Source organism: Molossus molossus, unplaced genomic scaffold (assembly GCF_014108415.1).
Source record: "Molossus molossus isolate mMolMol1 unplaced genomic scaffold, mMolMol1.p scaffold_m16_p_7, whole genome shotgun sequence".
NCBI lineage: Eukaryota > Metazoa > Chordata > Mammalia > Chiroptera > Molossidae > Molossus > Molossus molossus.
In genome coordinates this window covers 32,156,268-32,178,270 of record NW_023425401.1, presented here as the reverse complement: position 1 = coordinate 32,178,270, position 22,003 = coordinate 32,156,268, and the positions used below count along the sequence as shown (strand labels likewise).

General features: G+C 38.6%; 1 protein-coding gene across 1 annotated transcript in view; it reads left to right on the top strand.

Moving 5' to 3' along the window:
- The window catches only part of PPP1R9A (protein phosphatase 1 regulatory subunit 9A), a 278,938-nt gene that overhangs the window by 218,415 nt on the left and 38,520 nt on the right, over positions 1-22,003 (top strand). Inside the window, 4 exon segments of the mRNA XM_036246637.1 lie at positions 15,130-15,183; positions 17,935-18,164; positions 19,617-19,713; positions 19,800-19,971. Of these exon segments, the coding sequence (XP_036102530.1) occupies positions 15,130-15,183; positions 17,935-18,164; positions 19,617-19,713; positions 19,800-19,971 (553 nt within the window).

Below are 22,003 nucleotides of genomic sequence, written 5' to 3'. Positions count from 1 at the left end.
AACTTGGGGAAAAAAATGTTGTCCTATACATGAAAAACAAGGTTGATAATTGCAGATTTATGTTTTCTAATTTTATTTGTAATTTCTAATTTTCATTTATAATTTTTAATTTTGATGCATCACAAATAGGTCAAGTTTATACGTTCTGATGTCATGCTTCATGTGCCTAATGTGTTGAATTACTTTTTTAATTCCTAAGACAAATTTACGTTTTGGGGACCAGTAAATGAATATACTTTTCAACAATAAGTTTTTATTTTTATTAAACATTTTTTTTCTTTATTGATTTGAAAGAGAGAGGAAGGGAGAGGGAGAGAGAGATAAAAACATTGATGAGAGACGACATCGATTGGCCACCTCCTGCATGTGCCCCCCTGGGGATTGGCCCACAACCTGGGCCTGTGCCCTGTCCAGGAATCAAACCAGCAACCTCTTGGTGCATGGGTCGATGCTCAGTCACTGAGCCACACCAGCCAGGCATAAGTTTTTATTTTTACATAAACAAATTTATTATAGAGTTTTGGAAAACACAGAATTGTGTAAATACCAAAAAAGCATTCATCCTAATATTGTGGTATTTGGGGTTGCATAATATATACTTGTGTTAAATGCCCACTCTTTATATTTAAATTTGTAGTATTAGGATTTCCCATGTCACCAAATGTTCTTCCATAAGTGATGCTTCTTCGCTGTTTCATCTTACAGAACTTTCATGATTTATCTTCTTGATTCCTTGTTTGGGAACATTTTCTTTGTTTTCAGGTCTTCTTACAATTATTATTATTAGAAGTAATACTGCAGTAAATACCGTGTACTTGTCTTTAGGATAATTTCTTACACTGGAATTATTAAATCAAATAATAAAATATTTTGGGGACTTGTGATACTTAATGCCAAGTTGCAACCAGAATAGCTTTTCTTGTTGACATAGAGTGCATGTATGTGTTGAGAGTGCTCATTTCGCTTTCACCTACTATTTGTCAGGTGGAGCCATTTCCATTTATGTAGTTCACAGAGTCCTTGAGGCAAAATACATAGGTTTTTCAGATAATTTATAAGTATTCCTACTTCTAAATCAGAGATGAATGTCTCAGTATAATGAAGTACACTGTTATATAATGATCACAAAACTCAGAACTCCCTTACAGCAATGCCCATCTTAGGACCACTTCTTATAGAGGCTTTCTTTTTTTTTTTAATCCTCACCCGAGGACATTTTTCAATATTTTGTTGAGATAGAGTGGGAGGAAGAGAGAGAGAGAGAAACATCGACGTGAAAGAGACACATCGAGTGGCTGCCACCCGCACGACCAACCAGGGCCGGGGACAAACTGCAACCGAGGTACGTGCCCTTAGCGGGAACCGAACCCGGGTCTCTCCGGACCGCAGGTGGACGCTCTAACTGCTGAGCCAAACCGGCCAGGCCGAGGCTTTCTTGATTAACTGGTATCTTCAAACCAAAGAGCACTGTAAAAAAAGAAAGTTCTTCCACAGGAAGTGGCTGAATGGAAGGAATAGGTGTGATCTTGGTGCCTGTTTCTCTGTGGCTCTGAGTTGGCCCCAAAATAAAGTTTATCTAGAGGAGTAGATGGATCTTATTCTTTAAGAAATCGTACTTGAATGTTAAGTCCCAATCCAACTTTGCGGCAGTAAAGTCAAGGTAGTATACCCTGGCAAAAGCCTATCGTATGACACTTTCATGTCGCCGGGTGAGTGTGGCCCCTGCTCTTTGGTAGATAATCGAGCTGGAAGTAGAGTCCTCATTCTTTTATGGAAGCTAAAGTCTGAAAAGCAGAAATGGTATATGGAAAGTCATAGCCTTCATTTTCTGAATTGAGCCAAGGACTTAGTGATCTATAAGGGGTCAGCAGACTATGATCCATCAGCCAACTCTAACCCACTGCCCTTTTTTGTAAATAAAGTTTTATTCAAACACAGCCGTGAATATCCATTTATTTATTGTTTGTGGCTGCTTTCATGCAACCTCTGCAGAGTTGAGTATTGTTACCGAGACGATGTGGTCTGAAAATCCTAATTATTTGCTATCCAACCTTCTACAGAAAGTGTTGCGACCTTGTTGTATCCACTGCGTGGTCTGGGCCCATTCTATACCACATAGCTGATTTAATTTCTAGCCCAAAAACCAAATCTGTAGTGTTCTTTCAACTTTGATTTTTAAGAATTGGAGGTTTGTCCCTACCTCAAGAACAAACAACACGTCATTTCACTTCTAATTCATTGATTTTCTTTTGTTTTACATATATATATATATATATATATATTTTATCCTCACCCGAGGACATTTTTCGATATTTTGTTCAGATAGAGTGGGAGGGAGAGAGAGAGAGAAACATCGACGTGAAAGGGACACATTGAGTGGTCGCCACCCACACAACCCAACCAGGGCCGGGGACAAACTGCATCCGAGGCACGTGCCCCCCAGCAGGAACTGAACCCCAGGGCCCTCCAGACCACAGGCCAATGCTCTAACCGCTGAGCCAAACCGTCCAGGGCCTTTGTTTTATATTTAACATGAATATATTCAGGAGATTGTCACTGAATATCAACTACATGGCACTCTTACACAGCATCTGTATCTCATACAGTGCCTTTGTCACAGTTTTAAGTGTCTTTACATGAATAACATAAACGCCTAACTACTATATAGCACCAGACATTTTTCATAAGATTACGCACAAAACCTGGGGTGGAGGTGGATAATCATATTGTATTGGAATCTGAACAGTCTCATATTACAGTGTTCTCTTAATTACATTATTTCAAGCAAAAGTACATGTTATATTATTTGGGCAAAGCACTTCAGACTGACATCTCAGTCCTACTTTTGGCCTATTATGTATCTTCCTAGTAGACTCTAAGCTCCTCTGTTTTTACTCACTACTGTATCCTCAGTCTTTGCACAGACCTTGGCAGATAGTGTTAAATATTTGGTGAATGGATGTTATCAAGCATACACTGGATTTTGTGTGTGTATAAGACAAGCAGCATAACTTAATTTTTTTTCAAATAGTTAACAAGATGGCTAGGACTTTTACTAGATGCTCATTTCTTCATTTCCCTCTGGTTGGAGGGCTAGCATTATTAGCTCAGAACTGGTGTTGTTACACGCTGGACTGCTTTGGCCTTCATATTCAGTTCCATTTTCTCATTCTTAGCTGAAATATTATTAGAATATGTACTAAACATTGATGGAATAAATCAGATCTGTGTAACTCTTCTTTTTAGAAACTTCTTTATTTTTCAACTTATTTAAGAAAACATATAAATCACTTTATTAATTCCTTTGGAAAAACTTCTTTGTAATTTTTATTATAATTGCATTAAACTAGTAAGTTAACTTGCAGAAAACTGGCATTAAAAAAAAATCACATTGACTCTTTTAATCCAAGCTCATGGAAAATAACTGTTTAATTTGTCTTTTTTTTTTTTCCTGATTTCGAAAATTTTATAGCCCCCTTATTAGTTACATAAGTGTCCACTTGTAAGTAACAGAAAATCTTAACCAGAGTGGATTAACCAAAAGCTGTCACAAAGGTTATATTAGCTTTGATATAAGTTAACAAGGTTTCTTTATATTTCTATTTTCAGAAATGACTTTAATAAGAGAGATTTAATGACTTGCATAAGGTAGAAATTACTGTTCCCTGAAAGTTTGTCATTACTCAACTATAAAACCATCTGTGCCTTTGTGGAGGAAGAATTTAAATAACTTTTATAGTAGCTATTACTCTATTCAACATTTTTAAGTTTTTCTTGGGCCAATTTTGATATATTTGTATTTCTCATGTATTTCTTAGGCATTCATATTTAGTAACATTTTTATAATATAATTTTAAAGTACTGAAATCTTTACTATCTGTAGTTAGCCTTTTTATTCTTTCTTTTTTATTTGTATATTTTTATTTTTTTCTAGAATTTTGTTTGTAATATTATTTTTATGTTTCTATTTTTTTTTAAATTAAAATACTTATTTGATTATTTTCTACCAATATCTTTATTTGCCATCTTTTCTTCTTTATTGGTATTAATCAATTGTGCTTACTACGTTTATCTTTTTTCTTTCTTTTTTCATTATTATTTTTTAATTGTTGGAAGTATTACAGATGTCCCCACTTTTTTCCCCCCATTGACCCCCTCCTCCCCACTCACTATGTTTATCTTTGATAACTCTTGCATTCTGTAAGTATATTTAATGCTATAATTTTTTCTGAATATTTTTTTTAGCTACATGTAAAAATATTTGACATTTAGAATGCATTGTCACTTAGATCTATTTTCTCTTTTTTGGTACATGCCCCTTAGTGTGAGCCGAACCCGGGACTCTCTGGTCCGCTGGCCGACGCTCTAATCGTGAGCCAAACTGGCCAGGGCTATTTTCTCTTTAACAAAAATTATTTAGTGGCATATTTTGCTTTCCAGACATGTGGAACTTTATTTTACTATTCTTAGGTTATTGGGTTCTAATTTTATCACACTCTGGTCAGAAGAGATATTCCATATGATAGCTGTTTAGAATTTTTGAGACTTTTATAGTTTAAATCATAAACAGGTTTGTTTAAATATGCCTTGTGTATACAAAGAGCACTCATGTTCTGTGTTTGGGTATGAAATGTATATGTTTTTCATTTATGTAAGATTAACAATACACACATTTTTCTATAGCACAGTTTTCATTTTGTGTTATCAACTAATTCTGAAGAGTGTATGTTAAATAAAAAGCTACCATTTTTTTCTTACAATTATATCAATTCTAGTTTTATCTTTTATTTATTATTTTGTTAATCCTCGCCTGGGGTTATTTTTCTATTAATTTTTAGATATAATGGAAGGGAGAGAAAGAAGGAGAGAGAGGGAGAGAGAGAGAGAGAGCGCAAAATAGAGAGAAAGAGAGAAAGAAAGAAAGAGAAAGATTGATTGGTTGCCTCCCACATAACCCCAACTAGGGCTGGGAATCAACCTGCAATCCAGGTACATGCCTTTGACTGGGAATCAAACCTGAGACCCTTTGATTCTTTGCCAACATTCTAACCACTGAACTAAACTGTCCAGGGAAATTTTATATATTTTAAATCTTTGTTATTATGCACATATATGTTCAGGATCATTACAACTTATTGATTTATTGTAACACCTCTCTTGTACCTTATGATGCATTTTACCCCAAATTCTATTTTATCTGGAAGTAAAAATTCAACACTGTCTTTCTCTTGCTTTATTTTTGCCTCCCAGCATCTATTTTCTATATATTTTTGTTTTTAGCCATTCTGTATCTTTTTATTTGAATAAATAAATAGGCATCCTAGTCCTAAATCTTACCTTTCTGCTACCCTGGGAGTCTTTGTCAGTTAATTGGTGAGGTTAGCCCATTTATATTTACTTTAACTACTTTAATATTCGAACTTAAACCTGCTGAATTATTTTATATTTTACAATTTCCATGCTTCTCTTTTTTTTTAAATGGGATTTCAGTAGTGCCCTGGCGTCATTCACCACTGTTCTGGTGCTGCCACTTTACCACAGGGAGCCGAAGGTTAAGTTAGTGGCCGCATCCCAGGCTCCAGGGCCAGGAATCGATTGTCCCCACACCTCCAGACGCAGGCCCACCCGGGTCACCTGTAGAAGGTTAGATTGCTGACTCCCATTCCTGGTTGCTGACATTTTCCTGCGTAAGATCTTCATTTTCTCCCCAAACACCTAGAAATATCTGTGTTCTGTGTCTTAGAGTTTCTCACAAGCTCTTTGCTAATTGATGACTGAGACCCTGAAGCCCATCCGTGTTCCTTTTCTTCCCTTTTGTCACCTCCCAAGTTGAATTCAGGAGAGGCAAGTTTGCTTGCCTCTTTAGTTTGCTACATTGTGCTAAACTAGAAGTGTTCCCCTGCTTAATTTTGTTATTTTACCTTTATTTTTTAAATTTCATCATCCAATTATCCTTAGGAATGTTTAATATCTTTGTTCTAACTTGCAATAAACAGTTTATTGTAGTACTTTATTGTTTAAACACAAAAGCACTTAAAACTATAAATCTTTCTCTGATTAGACCTTTGACTACATCTTTTATTTTAGTTTGTGCATTCTTCTTGTCATCATTGCAAATAGTCTATATTTTTTATTTTACAATTTACTATTTTCATTTTCTCTTTGATTGGCATAATTGAGGAAACAGTTTTTAATTTGTAATTTTTGCATTAATTTCATGTTTTCTTACATTGTGGTCAGATATTTTTACAAGTTTTGATTTTTTAAGATAGTGTTATTATAGATTAGTGTGGGCATTTGTGATAAAAGTGATATGTTTTATACCTTCTGTATCCTTATTCATTTTTCCTATCTAGCTTAATTAACAAGGCCATTTAGTAAAATTACACTTCATTATAATATTTGGTGTCTAACAGCTTTGATCCTCTATTTCAACGGTATGTTAAAATATATTTTTTAAAATCTTCACCCATGAATATGTTTTTATTGATCAGAGAGAGAGAGAGAGAGAGAGAGAATAAGAGAGAGAAGCATCAATGTGAGCTAGAAACATCAATCACTTGCCTCCCATATACACCCTGACCTGAGATCAAACCCAAAACCTAGGTATGTGCCCTGATCTGGAATCAAACCTGTAACCTTTTGGTGTACGAGATGACACTCCAACCAACTGAGCCACCCAGCCAGGGCTGACTTAAAGATTTTTAACTATTCTTTGTCTGATGTTAATAATCTGCTACTTTTGTTTATAGTTTCTGGATAAACACACTGGTGTATATGTATGTACCTACTTTTAACCTAATTGCAGCACTCTGTTTTATTGTAAATTCTAACATTACTGTCCTGGAATCTAAAAAAATCTAGCAATTAAAATGTATTGTTATAAGTTTATTGTTTAATTATTCAAGGTCTAATTGAGCTCATATGTTTTACACAGTTTTATTGGCTTTTATTGAAGATTATCTTCAATTTTTTAAAAAGTATTCCCTATTTCTACAGTTTTTAAAATCAAGAAAAAAACAATATCATTTGAATGTTCCATATAGAAGGTTTTATACAGTCTTGGTTTTTAAGACAAAATTGTTAAAATTTAATTGTCACATATTTAATTGTCACATATTTCAGCTAGCTTTGTAAAATGTGAACAACAAATATACTATTGACTTAGTTTCACCTATTATTCCCTTTATACCAGAATTTCCTAATTCTTAAGTTCTAGATCTTTTCTTATTTCGCAGAGTACATCTTACTCATGGAGGGTATAGTTTTCATGAGTTTCCCATACTGAGAATGGAACATTCTAATTATCATGACATAGAAATAATCATTAGCTGGGTTTAATATTTTGATTTTTTGAAAAATAGTAGAGCAAGCTTCATTGTTTTAGGTTAGCATTGCAACGTGGCATTTGGATGCTTGTATTAGTTTAGCCTTGCACTTCAAAATTTTTATCACAATTTCTTGAAGTGTAGGCCTCCTTTCATTGATTTTTTTCTTCTAATCTATTCCTGGTTTTATGTTTCTTTGCTTTTGTTTTAGTTCCTGAATACTTTATTCAGTTTTTGTTACCTTTTTCTGTTTTTGTTTCTTTTCTAGAAACAGTGTCATAATTATCTTTTTCACATTTCATTTTCTATTGTTTTTGTGCCTGAGAATGTTCTCAGATGTGTCTTCTCATTTCAATGACTCCATTTTCTGTAGCATTAAATATGCCTTTGACCTCAAATTCATTTATGCTCGTTAGCACCTCTGACATGACCTGATTCTCATTATATTTTCAGTTTCCTTACTCTCCATCCATTCCTCATCCTTCTTCACTTTCTCTTCATCCTGGCATTCCATAATACCTTGAAACACCTTTTTACTTACAGAATACGTCATTTTCATAGGTTTACTTATTTGAGTTTTCAAGTTGATATTCTTTACCTTGATCTGAAGGTATCAGATGCCCCTTTATCCTTTACTTATTTTGAAATGAGACAAGAACCTTTCTGTATTTGATTTTAGTTGGCAATTACCCACTTTGGGGATTATGAGTCGCATTTCCAGACCTGCATGAGGAGGACATAACGTGTGTGCCCAGTTTCCAGCACCGTTGCTGTTTTCTGGCAGTCTGCAATCCAGTGCAGATGTCTGCAATCCAGTACAGATGTCTGCAATCCAGTGCAGATCTCTGCACTAAGTGGGAGACCTTCAAATCTCAGCACTTTGCCTCCTAAGCCCGAGAGAGAGAGAGAACCAAACGATCATTCCTGCTATTAAAAGGCCTCCCATGAACACCCCTTGTCTATATTGCTCTCCTTTGGGGTCTGCAGCTAGAAGTATGCACCGTGGCACCACCGGCCACCTTCCCACATTCTCGTTCTGTTGCAGTAGTTGCTTTCTGAACGACTAAGGAACACTGAGGGAGCTGGAGGCCCGAGCTGCAGGACAGTTCCTGGGAAGGACAGTAGACATTGCCCACCTTTCCGAATGGATAGACTCTGGATCTCAAGCAATCAGATCTCAGGCATCTCCCCACCTTTGGACTGGTTTTTCTTGATTCAACTTCATGACTTTTTCATATTCTAGTAACAGTTGTTTTTAGTTACAGTGTCCATTTGATTGTGAGTTTTTCTTTGTTTCATGTGATTTCGCTGGAAATGGAGTGGGCAGTAGGAAGAGGCTGAATCAGAAACTGCTGACCAGGTATTTACACTGTTCAGTTTCCCAGCCCTTCCCTCCTCAGCAGTCACGGGCATTAGCACCAGTAAAAACAGGCCTGCGTTTGTCTTGAGGGAAAAATAGAGCGTAAAGAAAATGCATTATTTTAGCTACTTAAGTCATAAAGAATGTACTCAAAGTAATCTAAAGTAGACATATGAATGCATTAAGATAGTAAAATAACGTTTTCTTTATGGGACTTAACATTAACATGTAGAGAAGCTATAAAATGTTAATTACCTAACAACAACCAGATATGTATTTTATTTATTTATTTTTTAAAATAAGTTTTTAATGATTTTTTAGAGAGAAAGGGAGAGAAAGATAGAAACATCGTTGTGAGAGAGAGACATCAATCAGCTGCCTCCTGACCGCCCCCTACTGGGGATCGAGCCAGCTACCCGGCCATGCGCCCTGACCAGGAATGGAACTGCGACCTCTTAGTCCATGGGATGGCGCTCACTCCACTGAGCCACACTGGCCAGGCCAGAATTTTGTTTTAAAAGGGACTGTAATTACAGGCTGTCCCCTGCATCCAGCACCTTCATCATTAGCCAGCAGTGGGTGAGTGGTGCTTAGAGAGTGACCTGTGCAGTATCCCACCCTGTGCGACACGTGCTGCGGTTAGTGTTGTCATTCAGATTGGATTATGATATTCACTCAGCATAAACTGTTCCCTGAATAGCAGTCTCGTGAACATAAAGATAGGTATCATACGGCCCTGGCCGGTTTGGCTCAGCGGTTAGAGCATTGGCCCTCAGACCAAAGGATCACGGATTGGATTCCTGGTCAAGGGCATGAGTACCTGGGTTGCAGGTTTGTCCCTGGCCTCGGTCGGGGTCATGAGGGAGGCAGCCAATCGATGTGTCTCTCTCACATCAATGTTTCTCTCTTCCCCCTCCCCACCCTCCCTTCCACTCTATCTAAAAAAAAAAATCAATGGAAAAAATATCCTTGAGTGAGGATTGACCTAAATAAATAAATAAATAAATAAATAAATAAATAAATAAATAAATAGGTACCATTGTGAAGAATTATGGCATCATTTCATTTTAACAGCACCAAAGTAGAAGCCAGAACAGCTCTGATTCCTTCTTTTGTGAAGCTTACACTGTCATGGGTAAAACAGACTTCAAATAAGCACAAAGGCAATTGTAAAAATCGTCATTCCAATGCTGAAACTACTTTATAAAGTTCTACACAAGTATCAGTTATTATTTTGCCCTTCTAAAGTCAGAGCAGAGTGTTGCTCTTATGTGATTGTGAAATCTCTACTACTAAAGTTCTCTTAAACTCTTCCCTGCAAAGATAATATTTTTCACTTTTTAAAGAAAATGTTTCCCATGCTTCCACCGGATAAATGAAGACAATGCAAAAGTTCAATCTTATTATTCATGTTAATGCATAAGGATGTCTCCATTTCTAGTGCAGTTATATGTGGACTATATTGATTCAGTGATATGAACACATGTTCTTTATTCATATTTTTTAGAGACATAAACAGAAGCTATACCCAGCAGGTAGACCTGCAGAATGTTACCCGAGAGCCCCTGTTCTCGCTAGGAATGTGTATGCTTATTGTGCTGTAATCTTGGGGCGGAGATCTACAGCATTTATGTTACAGACGAGAGAAGAGACGAAAGAGAGGGTCTTGCACACTGAAACACACTGACTTGCAATCCTGCTGTGTCCTCCCTTCCCAGTTCCCTTCTCCAGTCCTAGATTCTCCAGCCCCCAAAGTTCCAGCAGGTTTTTCATGCTGTTTCTCTTAAGCAGTCCTGCCGACCTCCTCTGCCTGGAGTGAGACGGCGTGAGCAGCCTCGGGATGGGCGAACCCTTGGACCTGTCCCCAGGAAAGCTTACTGAGCATGTGGGAGGGGAACTGCTCTAGAATAAGGCAACGCAACCTTTTACCAGCTGTGCCTCTCTGGTTAAGTCGCGGCTCCTCCTTCCTCAGGGAGTGGAGGCGTCTCAGGCCCGCCACACCCACGGTGCCTGGAAAGTGGCATCCGCAGCGGGAGATGTGACAGACAGGCCAAACCAAAGGTCCTCTGCCCTGGTCATAGGAACAATAAACGAATCAGGCCGCCTAGCAGCAGGCTCCCCTGGGACCTGTCTCAGGAGGGGGTATCTGTTACTCTCCCTGAGGAAGTGTCTTGAAGGTGGATTCAGTGTCACGTTCTTGTACCCTGAGGGACCAGCACAGCACCTGGCACAGTCTCGCTCAGCCAGCGCTGGGAGAATAAGGTGGCAGGTGTTTTCCTCCTACGTACCACTTTGAATTCAGGGTCAGGTACTCCGAGACGACCGGCAGTGACCCACGTTTCCCAGTCTGAGTCATCTGTTCTCTGGAGGTGACAACCATGACATGAGCCGCTGGCTCTGTGTGAGGTTTAAATGAAAAGATGTGTCCCAGAGCTGGTTCAGATGAGGTGCATGGTGAAGGGAGGAGCAGAGGTAGGCGGCATCAGACCTGGGGTAATTTCCACTCCACCACCTGCATCTCCTGGGACCGTGAAGAAGCCATAGAACTTCTCTGAGCCTCTTTCCCCGTCTGAACGTGTGAGTAACAGGGCCTGCCCTGCTTGCCTTACAGCTGCATCAGCAAGGCTACAGGAGATGCTAAACAAGATAAAGCTCCTGTAAGGAATGTAGGATTGGTGGAAACAACCGTGGACTGAAATGTAGAAAACCTGGCTTGGATACTTGTTAGCTCTGCAACTTAAGCTACTAAAACACAGTTTCTTTATAAAAAGAAAGAGTTCAATTGGTTTATTTTTATGCTTTTCCGTTAATAGTGATGAATTTGTAGAAATTCTTTTTTTTTTTTTAAGTTCTCATTTTTAAGTTTTATTTTTCCATTGATTTTTTGGATAGAGTGGGAGGGAGGGAGAGAGAAACATCGACATGAGAGGGACACATCGACTGGTTGCCTCCTGCGCAATGCCAGCCAGGGCCAGGGATTGAACCGCAACTGAGGTATGTGCCCTTGATTGGAATCGAACCCACGACTCTTTGGTCTGCGGGCTGACGCTCTAATCGCTGAGCCAAACTGGCCAGGGCATAGACATTCTTTCAGTGTTCATAGAGGATTAAAATAATCACATATCTATAATTTTAGGCCTATGAGTACTAAAAATACTTTGCCCTAAAACTTTTGTCCATCTTCTGAATGATGTCTGAATTTACACACTTCATTCTGCTTTCCTGTATCTAAAGAATGTGGCGGTACTTGGGGGACACTCGAAGCTTTTATCAGTGTTCTGAGTGCAGCTCGTTTCTGTTACCCATTTCGGTGAGATGGGGCGGGGCGGGAGTAACGGAAGACCAGCTTGTCCGCTGCATGGTCTCCCCTAAGTGTGTGCCAACATCGGTGGGTTCGTGTGGCATATGAATTCGTAGGAATGAAAATGCTGGCTTTGGACAAGCATTTCTAGACCCTGCAGCCACGACAGCCATCTCCAGCTCTCCATGTCATAGACGTCCCACCTGTCGTACTTGCAGGACCTTGGAGTTCATCCTCTCGATTTTTTCATATGGGAAACGGGGGCCCAGAGACGCAGCCTGCTAGAGGCCACCGTCATTGAGCAAAGAAAGTCCAAAGTCTCGACGAGTTGCATGTGATGTGCTTGGTTACCCTGCAGGGAGTTAACCACTGAGAAAAATCAACTCTGTCACTTCCCCATAGCTGTCGTGTTTGTTGTAAAATCTGCTACTATCCAAATAGAACCAGGGGTGTTTGTTTTCTTTCAGGTGTGACTTTTTACAGCACTAAGCACTGTTCACTGAGAAGTGGCATTGAGGTCATCAAATCTGAGTTCCTCTGATCATTCTTTCTTAATCTTAGCTAATTTTTAGAGGGCCGATTTTGTTGTTGTTGTTGTTAACCACTGTGCTAAAAGCTTTACATGGGTTATCTCATTTCATCTTCCAATAAGGAAGGTTAAGGCCTATGAGGAACTTCATTTTACAGGAGGGGAAAGCGAAGGTAAGAGAGGTTAAGTAATTGCCCAACATCATATAGCTATTATGTGATAGGCCTGGGATAACCCCAATCAATCTAACTTAACTACAGTAAGTCCTCATTTAAGTCATAGGTTCTTGGAACTGTAGTGAAAGGATATAATGGGACCAGTTTTACCAAAGGCTGTTTGATAAAAACAAGAGTTAAGTTCGGTGGCTCATCAACATTATAATGAAACAACGCTCAGCCACGAACTGGACACTGAGCGTGGTCACTGAGGACCTGCTGCGCTCTTCACACTTGGCACACAGTAGAGAGGACAAGTAGTCGATCTTTTTGTAAATAATAACTGCAGATACTCCAAAGTCACCTGGGCACATGGATTTGCGAGGTGCCCAAGTATGTTCACACTGAAGTACAAGATCTCCATGGGAAAGAATTCCTTACAGCCGTGTATGTACATATGTGTGCATGGATATATTTAAATTTATACATACGTACTGTCATGTCTAATATGTAAGCACCTAGTTTATTAATTTATATCAGTGGGGTAGATTAACACGTATTTATTAGGAGAGTTGTTTTCCACATCACTTGCACATAACAGCTCTTTAATAAATGCCTGTTGAATTAATCCCGAATTAAATGGCACTGGATCAGGAATCAGAAGATCCAGTCCTGGTTTTAACAGCAATTCACTGTGAGAACTGGACCAGGTCAGTTTTGGGCTAGGATCCCCACTTTTCCGTATCTAAAGAGTCCAGACGTGTAAGGGTGGGGGATTCTGCAGTGGTGTGTTCATTGTGGGGTTCACAGGTGGAGTATCCGCTCGGCCACTTGAGCTGGGTTGCCCGGCATTGTCAGGTCCCAAGTGACTCACCCAGATGAGAATATTTCCTCTCTAGAGACTGTTAGAGCGCAGAAGCCCCTCGTGAAAAGAGCAGGAGCCACAGAGGCAGGATTGCAGGAGTGACTTGATCTGAGAGGGGGAAGATGAGATAAGTGATGTGAGTGGGACAGAATCAAACTTACACCAGTTTCCAGATCAGCCCTCAGGATGGAGGGCAGTATCGGCGCTGTGGCAGTGTAGGTGCCAGGGTTTGAAACAGAACGGGAGCTCTGGAAACAGCAAGCAGGGAGCACTTTGCTAGGAGCTTGGGGGCTCTCAAGTTCTGAGCTTTTGTTCATTGGCATCCAAGGGTGTTAAATCCACCCGTGCCTGGTTCTGACTTCTTCCCTCTTCATTCTTCCTGGATGCCCCTAGTAGCCAGATTAAAAATAAATACAAGGAAATGCAGCTTACAAACTAAAGAGAAAGCTGAGGTTCTGAAGCGTCGTGATCTCCAAAGTTTCCCCTTTCTGTCTTTCAGTCTGCTAACTCACTTTTTCTGATAAGAAAACCTTACTTATTTGATGACAGTAATAGAAGTTTACAGCCCCTCTTGTTCAATCCTAAATCCAATAGGGTCTGAAAACACATTTCTAAAATAATTTCATGGCAAACTCATTTGGGGGTAAACATGAATAAAGCCGACAGGGTATTACAATTTCTATTTACCTCACTTAGTGGAAATAGTCACATGCAAGAATATTCGTGTGTGTGATTACAGAGTGCCTCCCCAGACCCTGCTGTGGGTAATACGCAATTTATGGAAAATGCATCTCTCTACCTTTCTGAAATAGAATTCTGAACCCCAAATGCATCAGGCCCCAGGGATTTCAGAGAAGAGATTATCAACCCATATATTGTTTTCCGTAAACGGTGTATTTATTTATCCCTGGAAGAAGTGAATATTTCTTTTCCTTCTTCCTTCACAGTGAAAACAAGCGGGGGAGGGGAGAAATCAAACAAACAATCGTAAACGGGTTGGGGCTCTCGTGCTAATAAACATTAGCTGAAGTTTTTGGGGATCCAGGTCCTCAACAGAAGTAAATATTTTGAAGGACAGACGTCTAGATGTGTACCTTTCCTGCAGCTGAAAAACACCGATTTCGCTGTGGAACTGCATGGTGCTCAGCCCCACCTTTGCAGCAGTGACTCGCGGTACCACAGCGCCACCTTTCTTCCAGATTTGGAATAGGATCTTCACACTGCCACTGGCCGACTTTCCTGCTTAAGCTTTTCAATCCACAGGACCGCAAGGAAACAATTGCTTGGCACTCAAGTCCTGAAGCAAGAGCTTCAAGAGGGCAAGAAAATGTGTTTTCTTCTCTTTGGTCCCTGCTCAATTAAATTTGTAACTTAATCCGATGTTAGGCAGTGTGGGCCACAGGCCCCGCATATAACTAGTTTGCACCTAGTGAGTCATTTTACACACTAGGCGTTTTAATTTACAGCCTCCTGTATTGCAGCACTTCCCTGGGCCTTCCACTCTGTAACCCGATATTCTTCTAGTTGCTGAGGCTTGAAAAATATAGATACACTTTCTTAGTTCCGATTTGTCTTTCTTTTCCATTTTCAGTTGCAAATCAAACATGCAGTTACAGAAGCAGAGATTCAAAAATTGAAGACCAAGGTAAGCACCAATCAATACGTGGAGTTTGAATTGTTCTTTTTTTTTAAATTTATTTATTTATTTTTCTTACAGATGTTTCTCCTTTTTCCCCCACTGATCCCCCCCCCCACCCACCCAAGAGGCTATGAATAAATTCAGCCCTAGAACTAAAGGATTTGTTTCCGTACATTGGAAAGAATATGCATGTCAGAGATTCATTTCCACTGTTGGACGCACAGCCCAACCCCAGGGGTGAGAGCTGCCCCACCAGGGTGTACGCATCCTGTACCCCTCAGTGAAAATTGCACAATACTTTAAAAATACATATTTACACATATGTGGTTCCCTCTGAGCTTTCCCTCAAAGTAAATATTTTTAATTGTTCATGCATTCAAATTACATTTTGGCCACTAATTCCTTATGCACAACCTATTGTACTGTATTTTTTATTTTATTTTAAATAGGTTTAATTGTTTATTTTTCACCTATTTCTCAGAAACAATGTATTTCAACATAGCACATTAAATCTGTATAGAAAAAGATTCTAATTTCTAACAATTAAGTATTATGAAATGTAATATATGAACAATTGCTTGTAGGTGCCAGATGATACTGGAAATTTTTAGACATTTAATTCACACTATTTAAATTTGTGGGGAAAAACCGGTCATGATGAAAGATTTTATGTATTTTTAGTTCAGATATAAGATTCAAAAGGGCATTTTTGATTGGTAAGTTGTAAGGTACTTCTAAATTCCTAGAATTGTGTCGTAATTTCAGAGATATAAAATTATCTTTTGAATTTCTTTTAAAACAACCTTCTTTATTGTTTTTATGGTATTTTTTAAATGAAGACATAATTTCTCCCCCACCACTAACAATCTGTTTTTCTGTTCACGTTGAGCACTTGTTTTGTTTTTTTCCCCATGTGTTTTAAATGGAGATTAATTAGCAAGGCTATTTTGGTTAAATGGTATTCCGAGCTAATAACTCCGCAGCTCTTTAGTCAAAACATGTCTATATATCATTCATGGTATCAGCCAAACTTTGCGAATAATAATTTTTAAATTGGTAGTGGTTGGTAAATAAACTTGAGTGTAAAACATTGCTCATAAAAGATGCAATAAAATCCCAGTCCTGTTTTAAGTTGCTATTGTTTCTTAGCAAAGAATGGAAGAACAGAAGTATTTTTTAAATTGCTGGTTACAATTAGAGAAAAGATTCCCTGTGATTGTAAATATTTTAACAAAGCTTGTATTTTAGACTATATAAACATTCAATTTAGAAAATTCTATAAATTAGTGTTTTATGTTTTTCTCATTATTATATTGGCATATAATATTCGTAGATTAGCTTCCTTTACTATGACTCTTTATGTCTATGTTGATAATATAATTTCTACCTTTCAAGTGTTTTTTACTACTATTTACTTTGTAATCTGTTTTGCCAATAATATTTATTTTAAAATATTCATAAAACATTTATTTATTTATTTGTTGAATGCTGTATGATCTTGGAATGTCTTAGATTTTGAAAGTTGACAGTTTATAATGACTCTGCTTCCTTTTGAACTTTAGAGGCATGTGAAATAGATGAAATGCTTGGTTAAAAGTCAGATAATTATTGTGAATAAATGACCTTGGACTCTTCACCTAAAGGGTCAGTCTTGAGTTTCTGTAGAAATGAGAGGGTGGGACTAGTATATTATCTATGCCTAATAGTCCCCGGAAGCAGAAACCAAAAGTTGCCTTTCTGTTCCACTGGAGGGATTTAAATTCACTCAACAATAATTTATATTTTTTAGTTACATTATCTTTTATACTTTCATAGAGATTCGGGTTTATAAGGCTCAGAACACTGCCAGTAAAATAATGAGCTAAAAACTGTGTCCATATCAATTGAAATAAAGGATGTAGTATCATCAAAAGGGATAAAAACAGAATAAAAATAACTAACATTTATCAGATTATTGTTCTGCACAAGAAGCTGTTTCAAGCACACTGATACTAGAGAACTTAGGTTACTTGCCCAGAGTTTAAAGACCAATTGTGTGATAGCTACGAATAGGGAGCGAGGTGGGTGCTTGGAGCATGAGAGGGGGACACTCTATAAAGTACCTGATTTTCTAATCACTTTGCTGTACATCTGAAACTAGTACAGAATAATACTGAATATAAACTGTAATTGAAACTTTTAAATTAATTTTTAAAAATAAATAAAATGAGAAAAAAAGGACAATAGTGGCAGAACGGGGATTCAAATCTAAACCCTTATAATCACTCCCGAGCCCCCATCACCCTGCCCCCAGGAGGCTACACTGTGTTTCTGCTCTGCCCCTTCCCAGCTCGTCTCTCCTCCCTCCCTTTTCAGTGAACTTTTTTACATATAACTAGATGTTTTAAAACAATCTCTAAAGGAAAACCTGTTGAAATTCTTTAGCTGGAATTAGTCCAACTCCAAAACATTCTTTTACTGCTGGCAGAATTTCATACCACGTACTGTGATGAGAAGGTAATGGGAGTCGGAGTCAAACCCATGTTTTGTCATTTTGATGCGGGTGACCTTGGACAAAGCATGTCACTTTTCAAGGCTTCCATCTTATAATCTACGAAATAATGCAATAATATTTGCTCTTCTCATCTCAAGGTGTTTGGTGATTGAGTATATGTAACAATTGAATTCAATCAAAACCGTACTATAAAATGTGGGGGATTTGGGGTACAGAAGTATCCAGCTTATCTTTGTCTTGACATTTTTTTTTTTTGTATCCAGCTGCAGGCAGCAGAAAATGAGAAAGTGAGGTGGGAACTAGAAAAAACTCAACTTCAACAGAATATAGAAGAGAATAAAGAAAGGATGTTGAAGTTGGAGAGCTACTGGATCGAGGCTCAGACATTATGCCACACGGTCAACGAACACCTCAAAGAGACTCAAAGCCAGTATCAGGCCTTGGAAAAGAAATACAATAAGGCAAAGAAATTGATCAAGGATTTTCAACAAAAGTAAGCAGCTTCTAATGACTAAAGAACACGTGTGTGTGTATAAAGAAGGTTTATATCCAGTACTTTTGTAATGTTAGTGGAATAGAAAAGATGACCTCAGAGTTATCCCTCTAAGAAGCATAGCTAAAGCAAAAATAGACTAAGTTTTGGAAAACACTTTTATTTTTCATAGGGGATTATAATTTGTTTATTTTATCTTTTATTTTCTTGGCAACCAGTTACATCATAAAACTGTTCTTTTGATCATTAATCACTGATAGTAACTGTTAAGACATTTGAATCTCTCCTTTTGGAAACATCCTTGTGATTCAGAAGCAGGAAGCCCAGCTGAAGTCGTGCAGAATGACCATGAGACATCACATCGTACTTGCAAAGCGGCACCTGGGGCCTTGCCAAGGCTGTTTCTGTCTCCTTTCTTAGAAATAGTAACCGCAGGATTTCCCCACTACTGATGGTGGAAATATTGACCAGCAAGACCCCCGGCCCTTCTACTTCACTGCAGTGAGAGAGACCATCACCACATCCTGCTCTTGAATTTCAGCGACTCTTTCTGAGCTGATGCTGCTTTGCTTCCATCTATTGGATCTTGGTGTAATTTCAGGGAGACTGACCAGGGAGATTTTTACGGATTTTTTTCATTGGTTACTTCAGGCTAGTGAGAACAATGGAAAGTGATGCCCGGACCTCTTCTGGTCTCCCAGGCGCAGCCCCCGAAGCTAGGCATGTATGCTAAGGTTCACCAGATCTCTGTTATTTCCTATCGTGGACTTAATGTTTTCAATATTTAAAAGGAAATGCTATAAAAAGTGTATTGTTTAAAAGGGGCACATTGCTCTTTGTAACTATGAATTCAGTATATCACAGTTTCAACTTTTCTTGCCAAAAATATCACAACTAACTCTATGTCATGTATTACAAGTTTTGCTAAATTTGCATATTATATTCCTGGATCTCAAAATGGAGATACCCCCCCACACATTGTCCTCAGGCGTGTGACAGTGCCCCTCAGTTCTGACCCTCCCAGCCCTTTCCACTGTCACCCGTTGGAAACAGTCTTACTATCAGTCTCCTTTACCATTCAGTCCCACCAGTATACTAGATATACTGCTTTGTAAATGTGGAGTTATATCTACCTGACATGTAATGATTTCCACTAAATTACTCAAGGTGAATCATTCGTTGAATGGCTCCTACCTAAAAATGTATGGGTGCTACAAATGGAATCATAGTAAGCAGAATCAAAGCATTTTTCTTTATTTTGTGATCCGTTAAGATATTTTACTTGCTTTCATTACCATATACCTTTTCTCTAACTGCAATTGAGTGTCATTTATTGAAGTCTCTGTCCAGCTATTTATCCCACGGTGCAGTGTATTGTTTCCAATAAGAACGTTCACATTTCCACATTTCTTGGGTGTTTGATACAATCAGATCTATTATTTTCTCTTTAAGAGAACTTGATTTCATCAAGAGACAGGAAGCAGAAAGAAAGAAAATAGAAGATTTGGAAAAAGCTCATGTGGTGGAAGTTCAAGGCCTGCAAGTACGGGTGAGTTACGTGGTCAAAGCCACTGACTGGCAGGGTCGTTTACCTAGTACTTGGAGAGTTTTATACGTGGATTGTTCTCCCCTTAGATTAGAGATTTGGAAGCTGAGGTGTTCAGGCTGCTGAAGCAAAACGGAACTCAAGTTAATAACAACAACAACATCTTTGAGAGGAGAACTTCTCTTGGCGAGGTCTCTAAAGGAGATTCCATGGAGAACGTGGATGTCAAGCAGACGTCTTGTCAAGATGGCCTAAGTCAAGGTTTGTTTAACTAACCACAAAAAAATCGTTTTAAATGACTGTAAACTTCGGCTTTACGTTCTTTTTCTTATCCAGGGATTTTAAAGTTGAAAATGCCTTTCTGCCATGGGAAAGAAGAAAAGGTTTATCAAAGTAGGAATTTATCATTTAGCACTTGTCTCATAAAAAATAAATACTGTGATGTAAAGAAACAAAATTCACACTCAAGCCAGCCACGTATTATTTTAAAACCATCATAACATTGACAGACTTACTAAACTGCCTTAAAGTGATACTTCATCCCATCCAGGGTGAGCATCACTACTTATATTTTAATGAGTAAATCTTGACATTTTTAAGTCACTAAAGTAAATATCTTTTTTCTAACATCAGAAAGCTGAGTATCTGCTTTCAGCTCTTTGAATTCATTAAGAAGTTCTATATAAATTTTGTGCTTTTCTCTTGCTGTCCTATATATAATTCTCGTTTTTTTATTCTGTCAAAGATGAAAACACTGGAATCATTTTCTATATAAGTGGTTGTCTTCTTTCATACACCAGCCATAAATAAATTACTGATTTTCTTGCACACATACACGTGTGTGTATATGAAAGTGAATGAATGTTTTAATATCTACAGTATATTTACAAGTTAGAAAATGTATAAGAATTCATATAAATACACAGGGGATTTGAACTTTTGGTGAAACTAGCTCCCCAGTGTCCCTGGAAAAGGGACAGGAAGGAGCACTGTGCCACAGCGACGCCGGAGGGACAGGCCACCCCGGGCGGGGCTGGGCACACCCTGCAGCCCGGTCCCGACGAGCTCCTCATCCTCTGATGATCTTTCTCGGGTATTAAAATATCTCCAGTGAGATTTGTTTTTGATAAACAAATGTTTAGATCACATCGTTAACTTTTAGGACTAAACTCTTAACCATTAAAAATGAAAAGTATTGGAAATCTTCATTTAACACTAAAGTGATACCTTGAGATTTGAGTTCATTTACTAAGTTTATGTCCTCTTTCTGGGTTTTCCCTTAATAAGATCTAATCTGTACAGAATGCCCCCTGGGCAGCTTGAATCCGAGTGTTCAGCTCCAGCATTACCATTTACCAACGAGCTGTGTGACCTCCTTGTGGTCACTCATCTCGCTGGGCTGGTCTTCGTGTCTATTATATGCACATGTAATAGTAGCACGTCTGTCTTCCCCACCCTACGCGGTGTTTTGAGGTGAAAGAAAGCAATTTATTAGAGCTTTTAGAGGGATACAGTTTTTATATCGAGAACTCTGTAAGATTGATTTCTAAAACAAAATTTCAGAAATCAGAATCTTTTCATGTTTTTGACTATTCTGATTCTTCAAGGTGATTGTACTTTATAGTGCATATGTGTCCCTGCTGTGGCATGCACGACGTATGACCAGCACCCTCCGGAGTCGAATTCACCTCTGCTCATTTTATTCAGTTCAGAAATCTGTGTCTTCTCAAACATCTAATTAATGGTATTTACTAAATTATATGACTACAGAAGATCAACAAACTGTACTTATTAACACACTGGTTTAGATCAAAACCTTACATTCCTTCTGAACCCTTCTTCCCCTTCCACGCTCTCCGTTTTGCCACATAATTATCAGTTTCCCTGGCAACCCTGTCGGCTCACAGTGAGACTCAGAAACTCATTCCTACTGAAACCCATCCCTGCGTGTATGGTAGAGTTGGAATCCGTCATCTCAGACATCAGTAGTGTACATATCAAGAGGTGCTCTTCCAGTTTTGCTGCTGAGGACAGTCAGTGATAAATCTCCTTGAATTTCAATTGCTTAATCACATAAACTCAGTGGCTTGGTCAGTAGCTAGATAGGTAGGCTCTGGAAAGCACTTTTCTAAATTGAGCCTTTGCTTCTGTTGCTAGGGAACGCTGAAGTCCTAGAGGCTTAGCAAAGGAGGTATAACTGCAGACCAAACACAGGCCCTTCTGCATTTAAGGCCCCCTCCCCCTCCAGCACACACCTTTCTGCACACCTTTCCGCAGCGGACGGTCCGGCGGC